Raw genomic sequence first — 17,861 nt, 5'->3', positions numbered from 1 at the left:
AGAATCGAAGATAGACCTCCCAATCAAGATGCTTGGGTGAAACTTCCTTCAGTTAACTTCCCAAAGTAGGTAAATTAAAGTCTAGTGGTAATGGCGGACTTAATTTTCCAATATTGGCAAGAAGAAATTCAGCAGGTCAGATAGATAAACACACTTGCTTATGGAATGTACTAGGAGACAATTCTCTAGTACTTGTGAGCTTGACTTGGTTCTCTAAGAGTGGATAGAAAGGTTAGTAGAGGTGGTATCATTAGTAATTAGAAAATCCAAGGGAAATTGTAGCACTGGCATTATTTTGGATATGTATGTTATTGACCAGCATAAAGACAGGGGCTTGAATCAGCTCACCATTCTCTTCTTTATGCTTTTATTCTGAATTAAGCTAATTAAACTAATACCTTAAATACCCAAAGACCATTTTTTCCTATATGTACTAACGTTTAGCCTCAGTAAGTAGAAGAGAGACTAACCTGAAAGTCTGAATGTTGACATATTCTTTCTCTCGCTTTGCCAGGATGTGTTTGATGAGACCCTCCCGCTGCCCAGACTGGGTGTTTGGTACAAAGAGCTTCCGCATGGTATTGGTCACTTTGGGCTGTTCCTTGTTAGAAGCTTCCTTTTCACGTGGAAGCCTAGCAAATAAATGAGGAATTCAAAAGTGAAATTGCCTTAAACAATTCCCATGTGTGTCTCACACGTGGGAAATCTGTTTCAACATAGGACTTACATTCTATTCACTGAAGACGGTGGGGGTGGCGGTTCCCGATGAACCCCTGTAGGCTGATTCTGCAAATTTATTTTCTTGTCCAAATTCAAAGATGAAAAATTATCCTCAAATCCAAGAAGCCCTGAAGGACACAGAACCCAGAGTGGAAGGGGGGAAAAGATAACATCCAACTTATCCAGGATTGATAGGACTTTGCTTTGATCAGCGGTTTTGGTTTGATCACTATTTGCTCAGTGGCGTTACCAAACAGAAAGGTGTAAGAGTAGTGATAACGTAGATTGGGGGAAGAAGCACATCTGTCCCTGAAGCACTGACATATTAACTAGAATGACAGTAAGTTACGTTAACTTGGAACGTGAATAATAAGAGCTAGTCTTTATAGAAGACTTTTAGCACAATGCCTGGTTGATAGTAAAGAGCTATATCATTATCTCACTTAATTGTCACAAAGACCTCATGAGGTAGGTGCTATTAAAAATCTTCCTATGTTACAGAAAAAGAAACAGAAGCTCAGAGTTGTCAAAGTAATTGGACCAAGGTCATATAACTAGTAAGTCAGAGAACGGGGATTCAAACCCAGGTAGTCTGGCTCCAGAGCCTGCACTTTTTACCCCTCTGCTAAGCTGGCACTGAAAGAGCTAATGTGCCACAGAAAGGATCAGGAGTGAACGTGAGTCAGTGGGTACGGACTTGATAAAACCACTCCATAGGAGAAGGTATCTGACACTGACATTAATCCACATTATCTTATCTGCCCAGATAAAATCTATTGACTCTGCAATAATCATAGCAACCAGGGAAAAAAAGAATCTTTTCAGTACCTGAAAAAACAGAAGAGTTGTCCTCAGTGTCTAATTTCTGGTACCAGCTGGATGAGTCCTTTTGCTCTGGAACAAGAAGTTGTGACTGCGCTGGAGAGATAAGGGTCATAGTCAGAATGGAATGACTATTCCATTGAATGGAATATACCATAACCAAAGGCCATTCACTCAGCACTCAAGTGCAGGGGCCAGCGCCATTCTTGAACACAAAGGAAGAGACTAAGAAAATGAGGGCAGCTCTGGGATCATCTGGGACCAAAGGAGGATTACAGTCTGCAGTAAGCTGTCCAAGGAATGAAACTGAAGATTCTGGAAATTGACTCAGTGTCCTTAAAGCTGAATAGACTTATTCCCTAACCTATCCCTGGGGCCATTCCTGAAGAAAAAAAAAATCGCCTATCAAGGCTCTAGGGGTGAGGTACTTTGCTAATGGCCACTTGCCTCTGTACAGCATGTCCCATGCAAGTAGTAGAAAGAAAACTGCTGAGGCTTGAGTTACCTTCCTGAGCAGCAAGGACCTCTGAGAGGAACTTCAGACAGCGTTCCTCATCAGGGATTTCAAAGCGGCGCTCTCTGGTCCAGTCCCCCTGAATCCGAATTTTGCAGCCACCTAAAAAGAATGGAAATCCATGTACATATAGCTACGGAAAATAATGTTTTCTTGGGATATTTTCAACTTACCAATTTAATAGGAGAAGGTCCAGATTGCAAATATTCCAGACCTCTAACGTGTGAAGCATGCCTATAAGATCAAGGGACTGGGTGTGGTGGTGGTGCTGGGGGTGATGCACAGAGGAAAATCTAGTGAAGGCTGATAAACTGTGTAAATGAGCAGCCCGATAGAGTGATATGGTATGTACTGAAATCACAGTTTCCTACTTTCTGATATATTGCTCAAATGTCACTGTAGGAACCTCCAAAATCTAGCAGAAGATCAATTCCTCAACCACCCTCCTCCCATCTCCTAGCTGGAAATTCCTACCACTTCAAATCCAAATCATATAGTAAGAGTCTCTGAAGTGTGAAGGGAAAAAAGGAAATATGATGGTTTGTTCCTAGGTACAGACTGTACCCAGGCAATTGAATTTATAAGCTAATTAAAAAAAAGCATAATGGGATTGGTTTGAATTATTCTGAAAAGAAGCATCTATACCTCATTTACCTCAAGTGAAAAATGTATGTCTTGAATAAACTCACAAAAACAATATAATGACCCATGTCCAGGAGTGGTCTGGTTCAAGTACAGTCAGTTGGAAAACAGTATAATTAGAAGCAAAGTTATCTGGGACTTTAGTTTCTTATGTATATAACATACTGTCTCCCCTTTTCTAATGCCCTCTATTTACCATCAACTGTCTGGATATGGTGACCCAGGAAACCCATGTCCTTGTTTACATTCTTATTTTAACTGATTTATTACATTTATTGCTTTCTCATGGCCCTGGAAACGATAAGCTCCTTCAGGGCAAGAGGCAGGCTGCACATACCGGTTATCCAACACAACACTCTCAATGGTCTCCCAGGGTTGTTTGGGACAGAGGGGCTTCTCAGGACTCAAGACTTCCAAAGCTAAGACCGGGAAAGTCCCAGGCAAACCGGGCTCATCGGTCACTTTATTGATAACAATGACATCAGACTTCACAGACAGAAGGCATTTAATGACTCCCAAACTGGACTCTTTCACACTTGTAAATAACAAAGAGGTGAGAAAATAAAATGAAAATCCTAGTTTCTTATGGTAGAAATCCACTTCTGAACCTTTGACTCTTTCTTTGCATTTCTTTAAGTTTCTGTATTCACAGATATTTAGTGATCAGAATAAAAGAGATAAACATAGAGGAAAAAATGAAAAAGAAGGCACCCAAGAGGACCAGCAATAAGAAAATTAACGGGGGTGCCACTGTAAGGTGGAGAAAAAAAGAGGGGGCATGAATAAGGACTGTCAATTAGAGCAGCCTTGAAGATACGATGGGAAAACCTCCTTCAGGGCACAAGTAGTCCTCTCTTTCTCAGATAATTTATATTAAAAGTAGAAAAAAATTTAAAAAGAGCAGTTCCTACCTGATACAGACTTAGAACAAGAACACATATTCTCTCTGTCCCACAATCCTTGAAAGATATATTTTAGCAAATATAAAAAATAAACTGACCCACTTAACGGACAAAAGATTCCAGAAATTGCTTACAAAGTAACACTAGATGCTCTCTCACCACGTTGCATGGGAAAGAGGACAAATTACCCCCACCACGCAACCTTCTACTCTCCTCCCTTCCAGCCCCTCTGGCCTCTTTGTGATCAGCAAACACTCCTCTATCTTCAATTTCTCCTCTGAATACTCCCTGCATCTCTCAGTAGTTCTCAACTAAGCGTGCATTAGAATTACCAGAGGCGCTTTTAGGAAATACTGCCACTTGGGGCCCCATCCCAGGCCAAGAAAACAGAATCTCTAGAGGTGAAGCCCAGGCACTGGGAGTTTCTAAAACACTCCTCCAGGTGGTCTAGTGCATCCAGACTGAAAATCAGAGTCACCTGCAAACTGGCTGGGCCCTGAGACTAGCTCCCGCTGCGGCCCTCTGAACTAGAGGCTATTTATAGCCTTTCACACCCTATGTAATTTAAGACTGATGTCCTTATTTGTCCTAATGCCATCTCCAGACCATTCCCTCTCCTCCTCCCTCATGAAAAATCCCTTCTCCTTTGAGGCTCACCCACTGGGCTATGCCAGCTTCTTCCCTTCCCTCCTCCATGGAATCATGTACCAACTTCCCAGAAACTTCCAAATCCAGGCCTGATTAAGACTTCCTCTCCACTCACAGCCCTGCTTTAACTTTGCGTCCCTGAAAAATTAGCACAGAAAGCTCAGTCAACACCTTCAACTTCCTCATCCAATGACCTTGCCCCTCCACCTCAGCCACCTACTCCCTCAGTCCCTACTGGGGCTGCCTCAGTTCTACCCTGGACCTTTCATCACAGAAACACCATCACCTCATAAATCTCTAACTCAAATATCCCACTCTGAACTGTTACTCCTTCCAGCTTACCTGCTCTTATGGGAACCTCCAGCGCACTGATCCCTCCACTTTCTCAGTATCCATTCACTTCCTCCTGCTTTCACTTCCCTTTTTATCAAACAGATGCCATCGTTTCACTCTGTTGCAAAAACCCAGAACTGCCTTACCACTCTCACTCTGTTTTGGCTAACACCTATCTGGCTAACTCCCAACCCTCAGAAATCAAACTAACTGCCTTCTCTGTACTTACGCCTGAGGGAGTAAAACCACACACACACACACACACACACACGCACACACACACGCGCACACACACACGCACACACACATACGTACACGCACACGCACACACATACACACACGCACACACATACATACACACGTGCGCGTACACACACACACACACACACACACACACACACCATTATAAATTGACTGCTAACCTCAACGGGGCCCTATATGATAGGAAGCAATCTAAGTTTCCATAGTCCACTTGTCTCCCACTACTATTTGGAACCACTATTCACACCTTCTCATTTATCCTCAATCTTTGGATCCCCCTCTTCTCAAGCTCTCTTCTTCATACTTTATGAGCTTTACCTCATACCTCAGAGGAAACGGAAGCCATCACATGGAAACCTACCTGTATCTGTACTCATCTTCTCCTTTCTCTTCTGATGCACGAAGGAGGAGTCCTCCTATCAAAGGCCATCTTCTTTTTGAATTGCAACCCCTCAGGTTCTCTCAGGAATCTCATAGTCATTCTCTAGACACCTCCCCCACGTAGCTTTAACCTCTTCCTCACACAGGCTCCTTCTCATCAGCATTAAAATAAATCATGTTCTAAATCCTCCTCATTTAAAAAACAAAAAACCTTCCTGGACCCCATATCTTCCTCCAACTCCGGTCCACCTCTACATTCCCCCTTTGCAGTCAAGCTTTAAAAGACACACAGTTGCTACCTGCTCACCTGCCATTTCTCTCTTTAATCCACTCCAATATGACTTTGGCTCCTACCACCCCTCTGAAATTGCTTTGTTAAGGTCACCAATGATCTCCATAGTGCTAAATCCAATGGATACTCTTCAGTCATCTTATCAGACCTAGCAGCAGAAATCAACACTTGACCCCTCCTTGAAACAGTCTCTTCCAAAGGCTTCTATGACACCATGCTCATCTAGTTTATCTCTCTCTTTGGTCACTAATTTTAAGTGCCCTTTGAAGCATCTCCTCCTCTATCTGAACTTTAAAAAGTAGAGTGAGTTCAATCTTAAACCTTTTTCTCACTGTGTATCAGCACTGTCCAATAGGACTTTCTGTGATGATGGACATGTTCTTTAACTGCACTGTCCAATATGGTAGCCAATGACCCCATGTGGCTAAGGAGTACTTGAGGAGTGCTGAGGAACTGAGAAACTGATTTTCTAATTTCGTTCTAACTAATTTAAATAGGCACATATGACTAGTGGCTATGGTATCTGAGAGCACAGCTCTATATACAGTCACATCATCTCTCATGGTTTCAAATACCCTCTATGTGCTAGAGACCCAGACTTTACTTCTGAGCTTCAGATGCATACATTCAACTGACAATTTATCACCTACACTCAGATGTCTCAAAGTAAACATAGCTAAAACTGAATTCGTGACCCCTACCCCAGGAAAACTCATTCCTCCTGCAACGTTCTTATTTCTGCAAATGGTACCACCATCCACATTCATGCCAGAAATCTCGGATTCATCCTTGACACTTCTGCTCACCCCCTGCACCCACACCAACCTCTGTTGATTTAACCTCCAAAAACATTTATCAGATCTGTCCACTTCTCTCCATTCTTACTCTCTAGCTTAAACTACTGAAGGAGGCTCCTAACTGGCACCCAAACATAGGCATAAAATCCTTCATATTCTTTCAATTTTTAGAAATCTGTAAATCCAGATTCCTTATCATGGCTTACGAGACCCTACTGGATCTGGTCCTAGCCTGTCCTACCGTGTGCCTGAGCCTTCTTTCAGGCATCCTGGCCTTCTTTCATTTCAAAGAAAGTGTCAAACTACTTCCCAAATTGGGGCCTTTTCACATGCAGTTCCTTTTACCTGGAATACTCTTCCCCATTTTCACCTGTCTCTTACTTATCCCCTCTGGTCTCAATTTAAATGTCACTTCTTCAAAGAGGCCTTCCCTGAGTACCCTGCCTAATTTAGTTAGCACTCTTATAAACTCTCTGTATTTCTCCTTGATAGCATTTATCAAAACTGCAATTATGGGCAATTCCCTGGCAGTCCAGTGATTAGGATCCTGGGCTTCCACTGCAGAGGGCCTGGGTTTGATCCCTGGTCAGGAAACTGAAATCCCACAAACCACGCGGTGTGGCCAAAATAACCCCACCAAAACAAACCAAAAAACCCCCCTGCAATGATACGACTATACCTTATCAGTTTAAATTCTGTTTCCTTCACTAAGTTTCATGAAGTACCATGACTACATTGCTTTCTGCTATATCCCCAGAACACAGCGCCTGGCACATGAAAGGTATTCACATGTTTATGGAATGCATTAATGGGTTATAGGCATCTACGTGACACTAGCATCAAACAGCACAGAAGCAAGAACCAAGGCTGGAGGAGCAACCTTACCTATGCTGTTCTCTACTGATTGTGCAGCACTTAGAATAGTGCCTGGCAAATAGAAGGCACTCGACAAATATTTGTTGAATAATGAATAAAAGAGGGTTTAATATTAGGGAATTAGTGTAATACAGTCCATCAATAGGTCAAATAAGGAAGAACAATATAACTATCTCTATAAATACAAAAGACGTTTGATAAAATTCAATATACATTCACCATTTTAAAAACCACACAAACTTGAAATAAATGCAGTTTCTTAACATGGTTTTAAAAAACCCTATCAAATCAACAGGCAACAACATCCTCAACAGTGAAGCACCACTTGAGGCATTCTCACTGAGACCAGGACCTAAACATAAATCATCATCATTATTTAACGTTGATCTCCAAATTCTTGTTGGTGTAATGAGACATGAAGCAAAACTAATAGTTATAGCTACTAGAAAGAGACAAAACTACTACTTGCAGATGACTAGGGCTGTCTATCAAAACCAAAAAAGAAAATAAACAGCCCCCCCAAAATAAAAATAAATTTCTGTAAAGTGGCTGGATAAAAGGTAAATATCTAAAATTCAACAGCTGCTCTGTATACTAGTAATAAGCAATTAGAAGATAAGAGAAAAAAGGTTCCACTGACAATAGCAGCAAACAAATAAAATCCATCAAAAAATAGTTAACCTACAAATGTATCATAGCTATGAAGAAACCACAAAATGTTACTGAGAGATATAAAGAGAAACTGAGTAAGTAGAGATAGATATACCATGTTCCTTGACAGTGACTTAATTTTATAAAGGAGTTAATTTAATAAAATTTGGTGCATATCTATGGTGAAATATTAGCCATTAAAAATCATGTTTTTGGAGGAAACAAGATGGCGGAGTAGAAGGACGAGCTCTCACTCCCTCTTGCGGGAACACCAGAATCACAACTAGCTGCCAGACAATCATCGACAGGAAGACACTGGAACTCACCAAAAAAGATACCCCACATCCAAAGACAAAGGAGAAGCCACAATGAGACGGTAGGAGGGGCACAATCACAGTAAAATCAAATCCCATAACTGGTGGGTGGGTGACTCACAGACTGGCGAACAATTATACCACAGAAGTCCACCCACCGGAGTGAAGGTTCTGAGCCCCACGTCAGGCTTCCCAACCTGGGGGTCCGGCAATGGGAGGAGGAATTCCTAGAGAATCAGACTTTGAAGCCTAGTGGGATTTGACTGCAGGACTTCGACAGGACTGGGGGAAACAGAGACTCCACTCTTGGAGGGCACACACAAAGTAGTGTGCGCATCGGGACCCAGGGGAAGGAGCAGTGACCCCGGGGGGGACTGAACCAGACCTACCTGCTAGTGTTGGAGGGTCTCCTGCAGAGGCGGGGGGTGGCTCTGTTTCACCGTGGGGACAAGGACACTGGAAGCAGAAGTACTAGGAAGTACTTGTTGGTGTGAGCCCTCCCAGAATCTGTCATTAGCCCCACCAAAGAGCCCAGGTAGGCTCCAGTGTTGGGTTGCCTCAGGCCAAACAACCAACAGGGAGGGAACCCAGCCCCACCCATCAACAGTCAAGTGGATTAAAGTTTTACTGAGCTCTGCCCACCAGAGCAACAGTCAGCTCTACCCACCACCAGTCCCTCCCATCAAGCCTCTTAGATAGCCTCATCCACCAGACGGCAGACAGCAGAAGCAAGAAGAGCTACAATCCTGCAGCCTGTGGAACAAAAACCACATTCACAGGAAGACAGACAAGATGAAAAGGCAGAGGGCTATATACCAGATGAAGGAACAAGATAAAACCCCAGAAAAACAACTAAATGAAGTGGAGATAGGCAACCTTCCAGAAAAAGAATTCAGAATAATGATAGTGAAGATGATCCAGGACCTCGGAAAAAGAATGGAGGCAAAGATGGAGAAGATGCAAGAAATGTTTAACAAAGACTTAGAAGAATAAAAGAACAAACATCTAGAAGAATTAAAGACCAGAGATGAACACCACAATAACTGAGATGAAAGCTACACTAGAAGGAATCAATAGCAGAATAACTGAGGCAGAAGAACGGATAAGTGACCGGAAAGACAGAATGGTGGAATTCACTGCTGCGGAACAGACTAAAGAAAAAAGAATGAAAAGAAATGAAGACAGCCTAAGAGACCTCTAAGACAACATGAGACGCAAGAACATTCGCATTATAGGGGTCCCAGAAGGAGAAGAGAGAGAGAAAGGACCCGAGAAAATATTTGAAGAGATTATAGCCGAAAACTTCCCTAACATGGGAAAGGAAATGGCCACCCAGGTCCAGGAAGTGCAGCGAGTCCAATACAGGATAAACCCAAAGAGAAACACACAGAAACACATAGTAATCAAATTGGCAAAAATTAAAGACAAAGAAAAATTAGTCAAAGCGCAAGGGAAAAACGACAAATAACATACAAGGGAACTCCCATAAGGTTAACGGCTGATTTCTCTGCAGAAACTCTACAAGCCAGAAGGGAGCGGCATGATATACTTAAAGCAATGAAAGGGAAGAACCTACAACCAAGATTACTCTACCCGGCAAGGATCTCATTCAGATTTGATGGAGAAATCAAAAGCTTTACAGACAAGCAAAAGCTAAGAGAATTCAGCACCACCAAACCAGCTCTACAACAAATGCTAAAGGAACTTCTCTAAGTGGGAAACACAAGAGAAGAAAGGGACCTACAAAAACAAACCCAAAACAATTAAGAAAATGGTCATAGGAACATACATATTGATAATTACCTTAAACGTGAATGGATTAAATGCTCCAACCCAAAGACACAGACTCACTGAATGGATACAAAAACAAGACCCATATATATGCTGTCTATAAGAGACTCACTTCAGACCTAGAGAAACATACAGACTGAAAGTGAGGGGTTGGAAAAAGATATTCCATGCAAATGGAAATCAAAAGAAAGCTGGAGTAGCAATACTCATATCGGATAAAATAGACTTTAAAATAAAGAATGTTACAAGAGACAAGGAAGAACACTACATAATGGTCAAGGGATCAATCCAAGAAGAAGATATAACAATTATAAATATATATGCACCCAACACAGGAGCACCGCAATACATAAGGCAACTGCTAACAGCTATCAAAGAGGAAACTGACAGTAACACAATAATAGTGGGAGACTTGAACACCTCACTTACACCAATGGACAGATCATCCAAACAGAAAATTAATAACGAAACACAAGCTTTAAATGACACAATAGACCAGATAGATTTAATTGATATTTATAGGACATTCCATCCAAAAACAGCAGATTACACTTTCTTCTCAAGTGCGCACGGAACATTCTCCTGGATAGATCACATCTTGGGTCACAAATCAAGCCTCAGTAAATTTAAGAAAATTGAAATCATATCAAGCATCTTTTCTGACCACAAAGCTATGAGACTAGAAATGAATTACAGGGGAAAAACCGTAAAAAACACAAACACATGGAGGCTAAACAATACGTTACTAAATGACCAAGAGATCACTGAAGAAATCAAAGAGGAAATCAAAACCTACCTAGAGACAAATGACAATGAAAACACGACAATCCAAAACCTATGGGATACAGCAAAAGCAGTTCTAAGAGGGAATTTTATAGCTATACAAGCCTACCTCAAGAAACAAGAAAAATCTCAAGTAAACAATCTAAACTCACACCTAAAGGAACTAGAGAAAGAAGAACAAACAAAACCCAAAGTTAGCAGAAGGAAAGAAATCATAAAGATCAGAGCAGAAATAAATGAAATAGAAACAAAGAAAACAATAGCAAAGATCAATAAAACTAAAAGCTGTTTCTTTGAGAAGATAAACAAACTTGATAAACCATTAGCCAGACTCATCAAGAAAAAGAGGGAGGACTCCAATCAATAAAATTAGAAAGGAAAAAGGAGACGTTACAACAGACACCGCAGAAATACAAAGCGTCCTAAGAGACTACTACAAGCAACTCTATGCCAATAAAATGGACAACCTGGAAGAAATGGACAAATTCTTAGAAAGGTATAACCTTCCAAGACTGAACCAGGAAGAAACAGAAAATATGAGCAGACCAATCACAAGTAATGAAGTTGAAACTGTGATTAAAAATCTTCCAATAAACAAAAGTCCAGGACCAGATGGCTTCACAGGTGAATTCTATCAAACATTTAGAGAAGAGGTAACACCCATCCTTCTCAAACTCTTCCAAAAAACTGCAGAGGAAGGAACACTCCCAAACTCATTCTATGAGGCCACCATCACCCTGATACCAAAACCAGACAAAAATCCTACAAAAAAAGAAAATTACAGACCAATATCACTGCTGAATATAGATGCAAAAATCCTCAACAAAATACTAGCAAACAGAATCCAACAACACTTTAAAAGGATCATACACCACAATCAAGTGGGATTTATTCCAGGGATGCAAGGATTCTTCAATATATGCAAATCAATCAATGTGATACACCATACTAACAAACTGAAGAATAAAGACCATGATCATCTCAAATAGATGCAGGAAAAGCTTTTGACAAAATTCAACACCCATTTATGATAAAAACTCTCCAGAAAGTGGGCATAGAGGGAACCTACCTCAACATAATAAAGCCCATATACGACAAACCCACAGCGAACATCATTCTCAATGGTGAAAAACTGAAAGCATTTCCTCTAAGATCAGGAACGAGACAAGGATGTCCACTCTCACCACTATTATTCAACATAGTTTTGGAAGTCCTAGCCACGGCAATCAGAGAAGAAAAAGAAATAAAAGGAATACAAATTGGAAAAGAAGTAAAACTGTCACTGGTTGCAGATGGCATGATACTATACATAGAGAATCCTAAAAATGCCACCAGAAAACTACTAGAGCTAATCAATGAATTTGGTAAAGTTGCAGGATACAAAATTAATGCACAGAAATCTCTTGCATTCCTATATAATAATGATGAAAAATCTGAAAGAGAAATTATGGCAACACTCCCATTTACCATTGCAACAAAAAGAATAAAACACCTAGGAATAAACCTACCTAGGGAGACAAAAGACCTGTATGCAGAAAACTATAAGACACTGATGAAAGAACTTAAAGATGATACCAACAGATGGAGAGATATACCATGTTCTTCGATTAGAAGAATCAATATTGTGAAAATGACTATACTACCCAAAGGAATCTACAGATTCAATGCAATCCCTATCAAATTACCAATGGCATTTTTTACGGAACTAAAACAAATCATCTTAAAATTTGTATGGAGACACAAAAGACCCTGAATAGCAAAAGTAGTCTTGAAGGAAAAAAACGGAGCTGGAGGAATCAGACAGCCTGACTTCAGACTATACTACAAAGCTACAGTAATCAAGACAATATGGTACTGGCACAAAAACAGAAATATAGATCAATGGAACAGGATAGAAAGCCCAGAGATAAATCCACACACCTATGGTCAACTAATCTATGACAAAGGAGGCAAGGATATACAATGGAGAAAAGACAGTCTCTTCACTAAGTGGTACTGGGAAAACATGACAGCTACATGTAAAAGAATGAAATTATAACACTCCCTAACACCATACACAAAAATACACTCAAAATGGATTAGAGACCTAAATGTAAGAACAGACACTATAAAACGCTTAGAGGAAAACAGAGGAAGAACACTCTTTGACATAAATCACAGCAACATTTTTTTTGGTCCACCTCCTAGAGTAATGGAAATAAAAACAAAAATAAATAAATGGGACCTAATGAAACTTCAAAGCTTTTGCACAGCAAAGGAAACCATAAACAAGACTAAAAGATAACCCTCAGAATGGGAGAAAATATTTGCAAACGAATCAATGGACAAAGGATTAATCTCCAAAATATATAAACAGCTCATGCAGCTCAATAGTAAAAAAACAAACAACCCAATCCAAAATGGGCAGAAGACCTAAATAGACATTTCTCCAAAGGAGACATACAGATGGCCAAGAAGCACATGAAAAGCTGCTCAACATCACTAATTATTAGAGAAATGCAAATCAAAACTACAATGAGGTATCATCTCACACCAGTTAGAATGGGCATCATCAGAAAATCTACAAACAACAAATGCTGGAGAGGGTGTGGAGAAAAGGGAACCCTCTTGCACTGTTGGTGGGAATGTAAATTGATACAGCCACTATGGAGAACAGTATGGAGGTTCCTTAAAAAACTAAAAATAGAATGACCATATGATCCAGCAATCCCACTACTGGGCATATACCCAGAGAAAACCATAATTCAAAAAGACACATGCACCGCAATGTTCATTGCAGCACTATTTACAATAGCCAGGTCATGGAAGCAACCTAAATGCCCATCGACAGACGAATGGATAAAGAAGTTGTTGTACATATATACAATGGATTATTACTCAGCCATAAAAAGGAACAAAATTGAGTCATTTGTTGAGACGTGGACGGATCTAGAGACTGTCATACAGGGTGAAGTAAGTCAGAAAGCAAAAAACAAATATCGTATATTAATGCATGTATGTGGAACCTAGAAACATGGTACAGATGAATCGATTTGCAAGGCAGAAGTTGAGATACAGATGTAGAGAATGGACGTATGGACACCAACGGGGGAAAACCGCGGTGGGGTGGGGATGGTGGTGTGCTGAATTGGGTGATTGGGCTTGACACTGATGTGTATAAAATTGATGACTAATAAGAACCTGCAGTATAAAAAACCAAACAAATAAAATAACTAATACTAAAAAAAAAGAAAAAAAATCATGTTTTTAAATAATTTTAAATGACATGAGAAAAGGTCACAATATACTGTTAAATGAAAATGCAGGATAAAAACTACATATGAGGATTCCAACTATGTAAAAATATAAATAAAAGACTGGAAGGAGATACATAAAAATGTTAATTACAGTGGTGATCTCTAAGTCTCAGGAGCATAATTTTAATTTGATACTCCAAACTTTTCTGAATTTTCCAAATTGTACATAATGAGGATGTATTACCTGTAAAGGCACAGCTCAGTTTAACTTTTCAGCTTTGGATCAAATACCTATTTCCACACTAAGAACAGGACATTTAGGTATCTAATTTCAGCAGCAATGTCAGTCACTGCTGAACAAACTTTGCTCAAATTTTGCTTTATTAGTGCTGTTCTTGCCTTCTGCTTTTTCTGTACAATAAGACATAGCTATTAAGTTATTTGCTCTCTTGGATATCTGCAGTAGAAGCTAGAAGCTGGAAGTGCTCAGCCTTTCAGGATCAACCCTTAAGACTTCCAAAATCTATGACCAAAAGAAAGAATTAATAAACCCAAACCAGAAAAAGTCTATCTAAACTTCGCAATACAAAATAATAGTGCCAAGGACAGGGACTGTGTCTAAGCAAAATTATGTATAAACTGATAGTCCCAAGCTAAGGGCCAAGCCCCACTCATCCAAGGACTCAGCCAAGAGATAAGGTAACCCATTTGATTTAGATTCATGTGGTCATATACTCTTTCCCACAGCAAACACAGAGTAGATACAGTAGCTTTCAAGTGCCCATTTTCTCCTCCCTATGTTAACAGAGTACAATTTTAGATGATAAATGGAGAACAGCTTGCACAGAAAGTCAGTGATGATTTGCTTCAAACAGATAAAAATGAGAGAACAGAAACAGTGAGAAGGAAGACCATGTTCTCGCTGATAAAGAAATGCCTTGAGAGGATGGGCTTAAATAAAAGACCAAAATTATTTTAAGAAAAAAAAAAGGTATCCCTGGTACAAGAGGGACTCTGTAGTCTCCCCAAATAATATAACAAACAAAGGAAAACATTATGATTTAACATGCAAAAATAAAAAATGGATGGGGGGAGAAAAGCTTAAAACATAACAGCAGTTGAAAAAAACACTCATAAACCTTATGTGCTTTAAACACTTTCTGGCCCCTCCTACAATTTTCAATTCCACAGTAATGACTTAACTGATAGCAACAATACTGGTAGTTCAAAGAAGTTCAGCATTAGAAAAGCAGATCATATTTTCAACTTTTTAAAGATTCTTGCCAGCCACCTGCTTTTACTTAAGCTTAGGCTAAATGTTTTTGGGAGGTAATGCTAATTTGTATGGCTGCCTTAAGAAAATGGAGAATACAGGATAAAATGGTAAGATAAAAGTTGTGCAAAAAAGGTGTCTTAAATACAGTAGGTATTCAAGTAAATATTTGTTGAATGAAAATCAACTCCATTCAGAAAGATACTTACTGTTTGAAGCTATGTCAATCAAAAGAGTTTCTTCTGCTTCTGAAGGAAAAGAAGAAAGAACAGAATCAGGGAAGAGAAAACCATTCATTTCAACCAAAAGAAGTATACACCTAACTAAATAACTACTTCTCTCAATCACCACTCCTAGGTTTTAGAACACATTATAAAAATCCTTTGCTTTTTTGTTTAGCATTTTTAAAGGGGATTTTAACAGCACTACGTTCTAAAGACTATGAGCAATTCAACTAAAAGAAAAATTAACTGAACAAGTAACCACATGGAATGCCTCAAAGCAAATCAAGCAATGACAATAGTAGGGAATATAACATGTTAATCCAAGTGAAGGTGTTTAATTCCCCTCAACTATAACACACTAACTTAATATAATCTAACTGTATCACTTAGATAATTCTTATAAAAAGCCGAGAAAGTGACCCCAAAGGCCTAAAGGTGAATTACCTTCTTAACTCAAATCTAGTCTCTGAAAATTTCCCAGGGACCTCATTACCTCCACCCCTGTCCCATACAGGAGCGGAGAATACTTGAAGTTCTTTATCTTCAGTCTACCATTAACACTTGTGGATCCAAGGCTTACCACACCCAACACGGAAGTATAAAATGGGCCAAAGAACAGTCTCCAAGTTCAGAGTCCTCTTTCCTCTCTATGGCTCACCTGGACTTCCTTCCTTACCTCTAGTGTCTAGACCCAACCCATCTCTTCCTCTCTGACTTCCCTGGATTTGGCCAACGGCATCTGCCCGACCCTCCTGGCTAGTTAAACTCTGGGTACTGACTCCTTGGGATTCGTTTGGATCTACCTTGGCCAAATGTAGTAGGCTCAGCCTTTTCTAGTTCCCTCACTAGCCTGGATTGTATAGGTGGCTCCATTACTCAGGTGCAACAGAAGCAACTGATAATTACCTAAGTTGTCTAATATTAGAGAATAGTCTTGATACTTTTACTAGCATGATGAATGAAGCAAGGGACAACAGTGCATCAGGGCATAGGTATTACATGTTCACAACTGCTCTTTGATAACTTTAATTCTTTAAAATCGAAGTACTTAGAGACTTTTCAAAATAGATGTACAGGCTGGGAAACAAAGGATGTGAAAACTCAAGGAGGTAACCGTTCCTTTTGTCATGCGGAACTACTGTGTGTGTGCACACATATTTTCCTAGATTCCAATCTAGCAACCTGCCATCTATTTCTTATTAAAAATAAGACTAAGAGAAACAGGGTAAACAAGACTCTAGAAGTACTGATAGCACAAAAAGGTATAGAGTTAATAGGATACTAACGTCATGTTCTTTGGCTTTTCTCCTCCTTAAAGGGCTGAGCATGTAACAAAGGGTACTATACTATGAAAAGTGAGGTGACCACAGTAACTTACTATAGCATGCAGGTGCCTCGTTCAATATGTCTCTCTCACACAGGACAGGCTAAATGGCTAAATAAAAGACTTCATTCTTCTATACAATGTGTATTCTATTCACTGTGGGTATTTTTAATTCTTAATACATGCTCTCTTAAAAGGTCATGCCCACTTAGTATTTCTACTTACAGAGATAAATCCTAAGGAAATAAGAGACATGCAGGAAGATTCATTACTTATTTATACTAACAAAAAATAACCTGAATGTCAAACACCGGGAATAACTACAGTATAGGCCATTCATAAAATGGAATAGTATACAGCTATTAATAGCATGTAAAAGCACTTATAATATGATGGCATGTGGAACAGACAAAAATCTACATACAGAATGAGTCCAACCACCCTAAAAGTTGCAGGTGTAGAAAAAAGGAAAATGTTAGGTGTTTATCTCTGAAGGATGTGAATTTACTTATTTCCTTTATAATTTTCTGTTCTTTCCAAACTTTTTACAGTATATATATATTAGTTTGGTGATAAAAAAAAAGTTGAAAGTAGTTTAAGAAAGAAGCCATGCAAGGTAGGATTCAAGTTTTCCAAGAAGCTACAGCTGACACAGAATGCCTGTCTGATGAAGCCAATGAACCCACTGGAAACACAATGCATTTGTTCTCTAATAATCTATTTCCTTTCTAGAGCAATGTGAAATGACAGAAGCAACACCTCCTACACAAACCTCCCAATTTTTGAGTCTCATTGTAGCAGATGAAATAACAGATTTTCTGTTCTCTTTCCCCAAATTCGAAGGCAGGAAGCCAAATATTTCCTCCCCAGAGTCGATTTTCTTATGATTCACCAATGCAAAGGTTTGAGAATCAGCACAATTGAGTGTAAGGTATTACAATCTGGCAAGGCTTGTTGCCAAATGTTTTAATTTCAAATAGTGTGGGGAGAAAGTGCTGAACGCATGTGAATTCAAGTGACCTTGATACTTTACAATGAGCAGTGTATCAGTTAAACCCAAGAATGTGATTTAAATCC

At 39.6% G+C, this 17,861-nt stretch overlaps 1 protein-coding gene across 3 annotated transcripts in view; it reads right to left on the bottom strand.

Annotated features, from left to right (window-relative positions):
- OCRL (OCRL inositol polyphosphate-5-phosphatase) overlaps positions 1–17,861 on the bottom strand; it is a 55,317-nt gene that overhangs the window by 31,004 nt on the left and 6,452 nt on the right. For all 3 annotated transcript variants that reach the window (XM_079911556.1, XM_079911557.1, XM_079911558.1), the window contains exons 4-8: positions 15,446–15,484; positions 2,048–2,158; positions 1,549–1,638; positions 728–848; positions 471–632 (exon numbers count right to left, since the gene is read on the bottom strand). In XM_079911556.1, the coding sequence (XP_079767682.1) occupies positions 471–632; positions 728–848; positions 1,549–1,638; positions 2,048–2,158; positions 15,446–15,484 (523 nt within the window). The remainder of the gene's footprint in view (positions 1–470; positions 633–727; positions 849–1,548; positions 1,639–2,047; positions 2,159–15,445; positions 15,485–17,861) is intronic.

The sequence above is a fragment of the Stenella coeruleoalba genome (genome assembly GCF_951394435.1).
Source record: "Stenella coeruleoalba genome assembly, chromosome: X".
NCBI classification, from domain to species: domain Eukaryota; kingdom Metazoa; phylum Chordata; class Mammalia; order Artiodactyla; family Delphinidae; genus Stenella; species Stenella coeruleoalba.
This window is presented reverse-complemented; position numbering and strand designations above follow the sequence as displayed.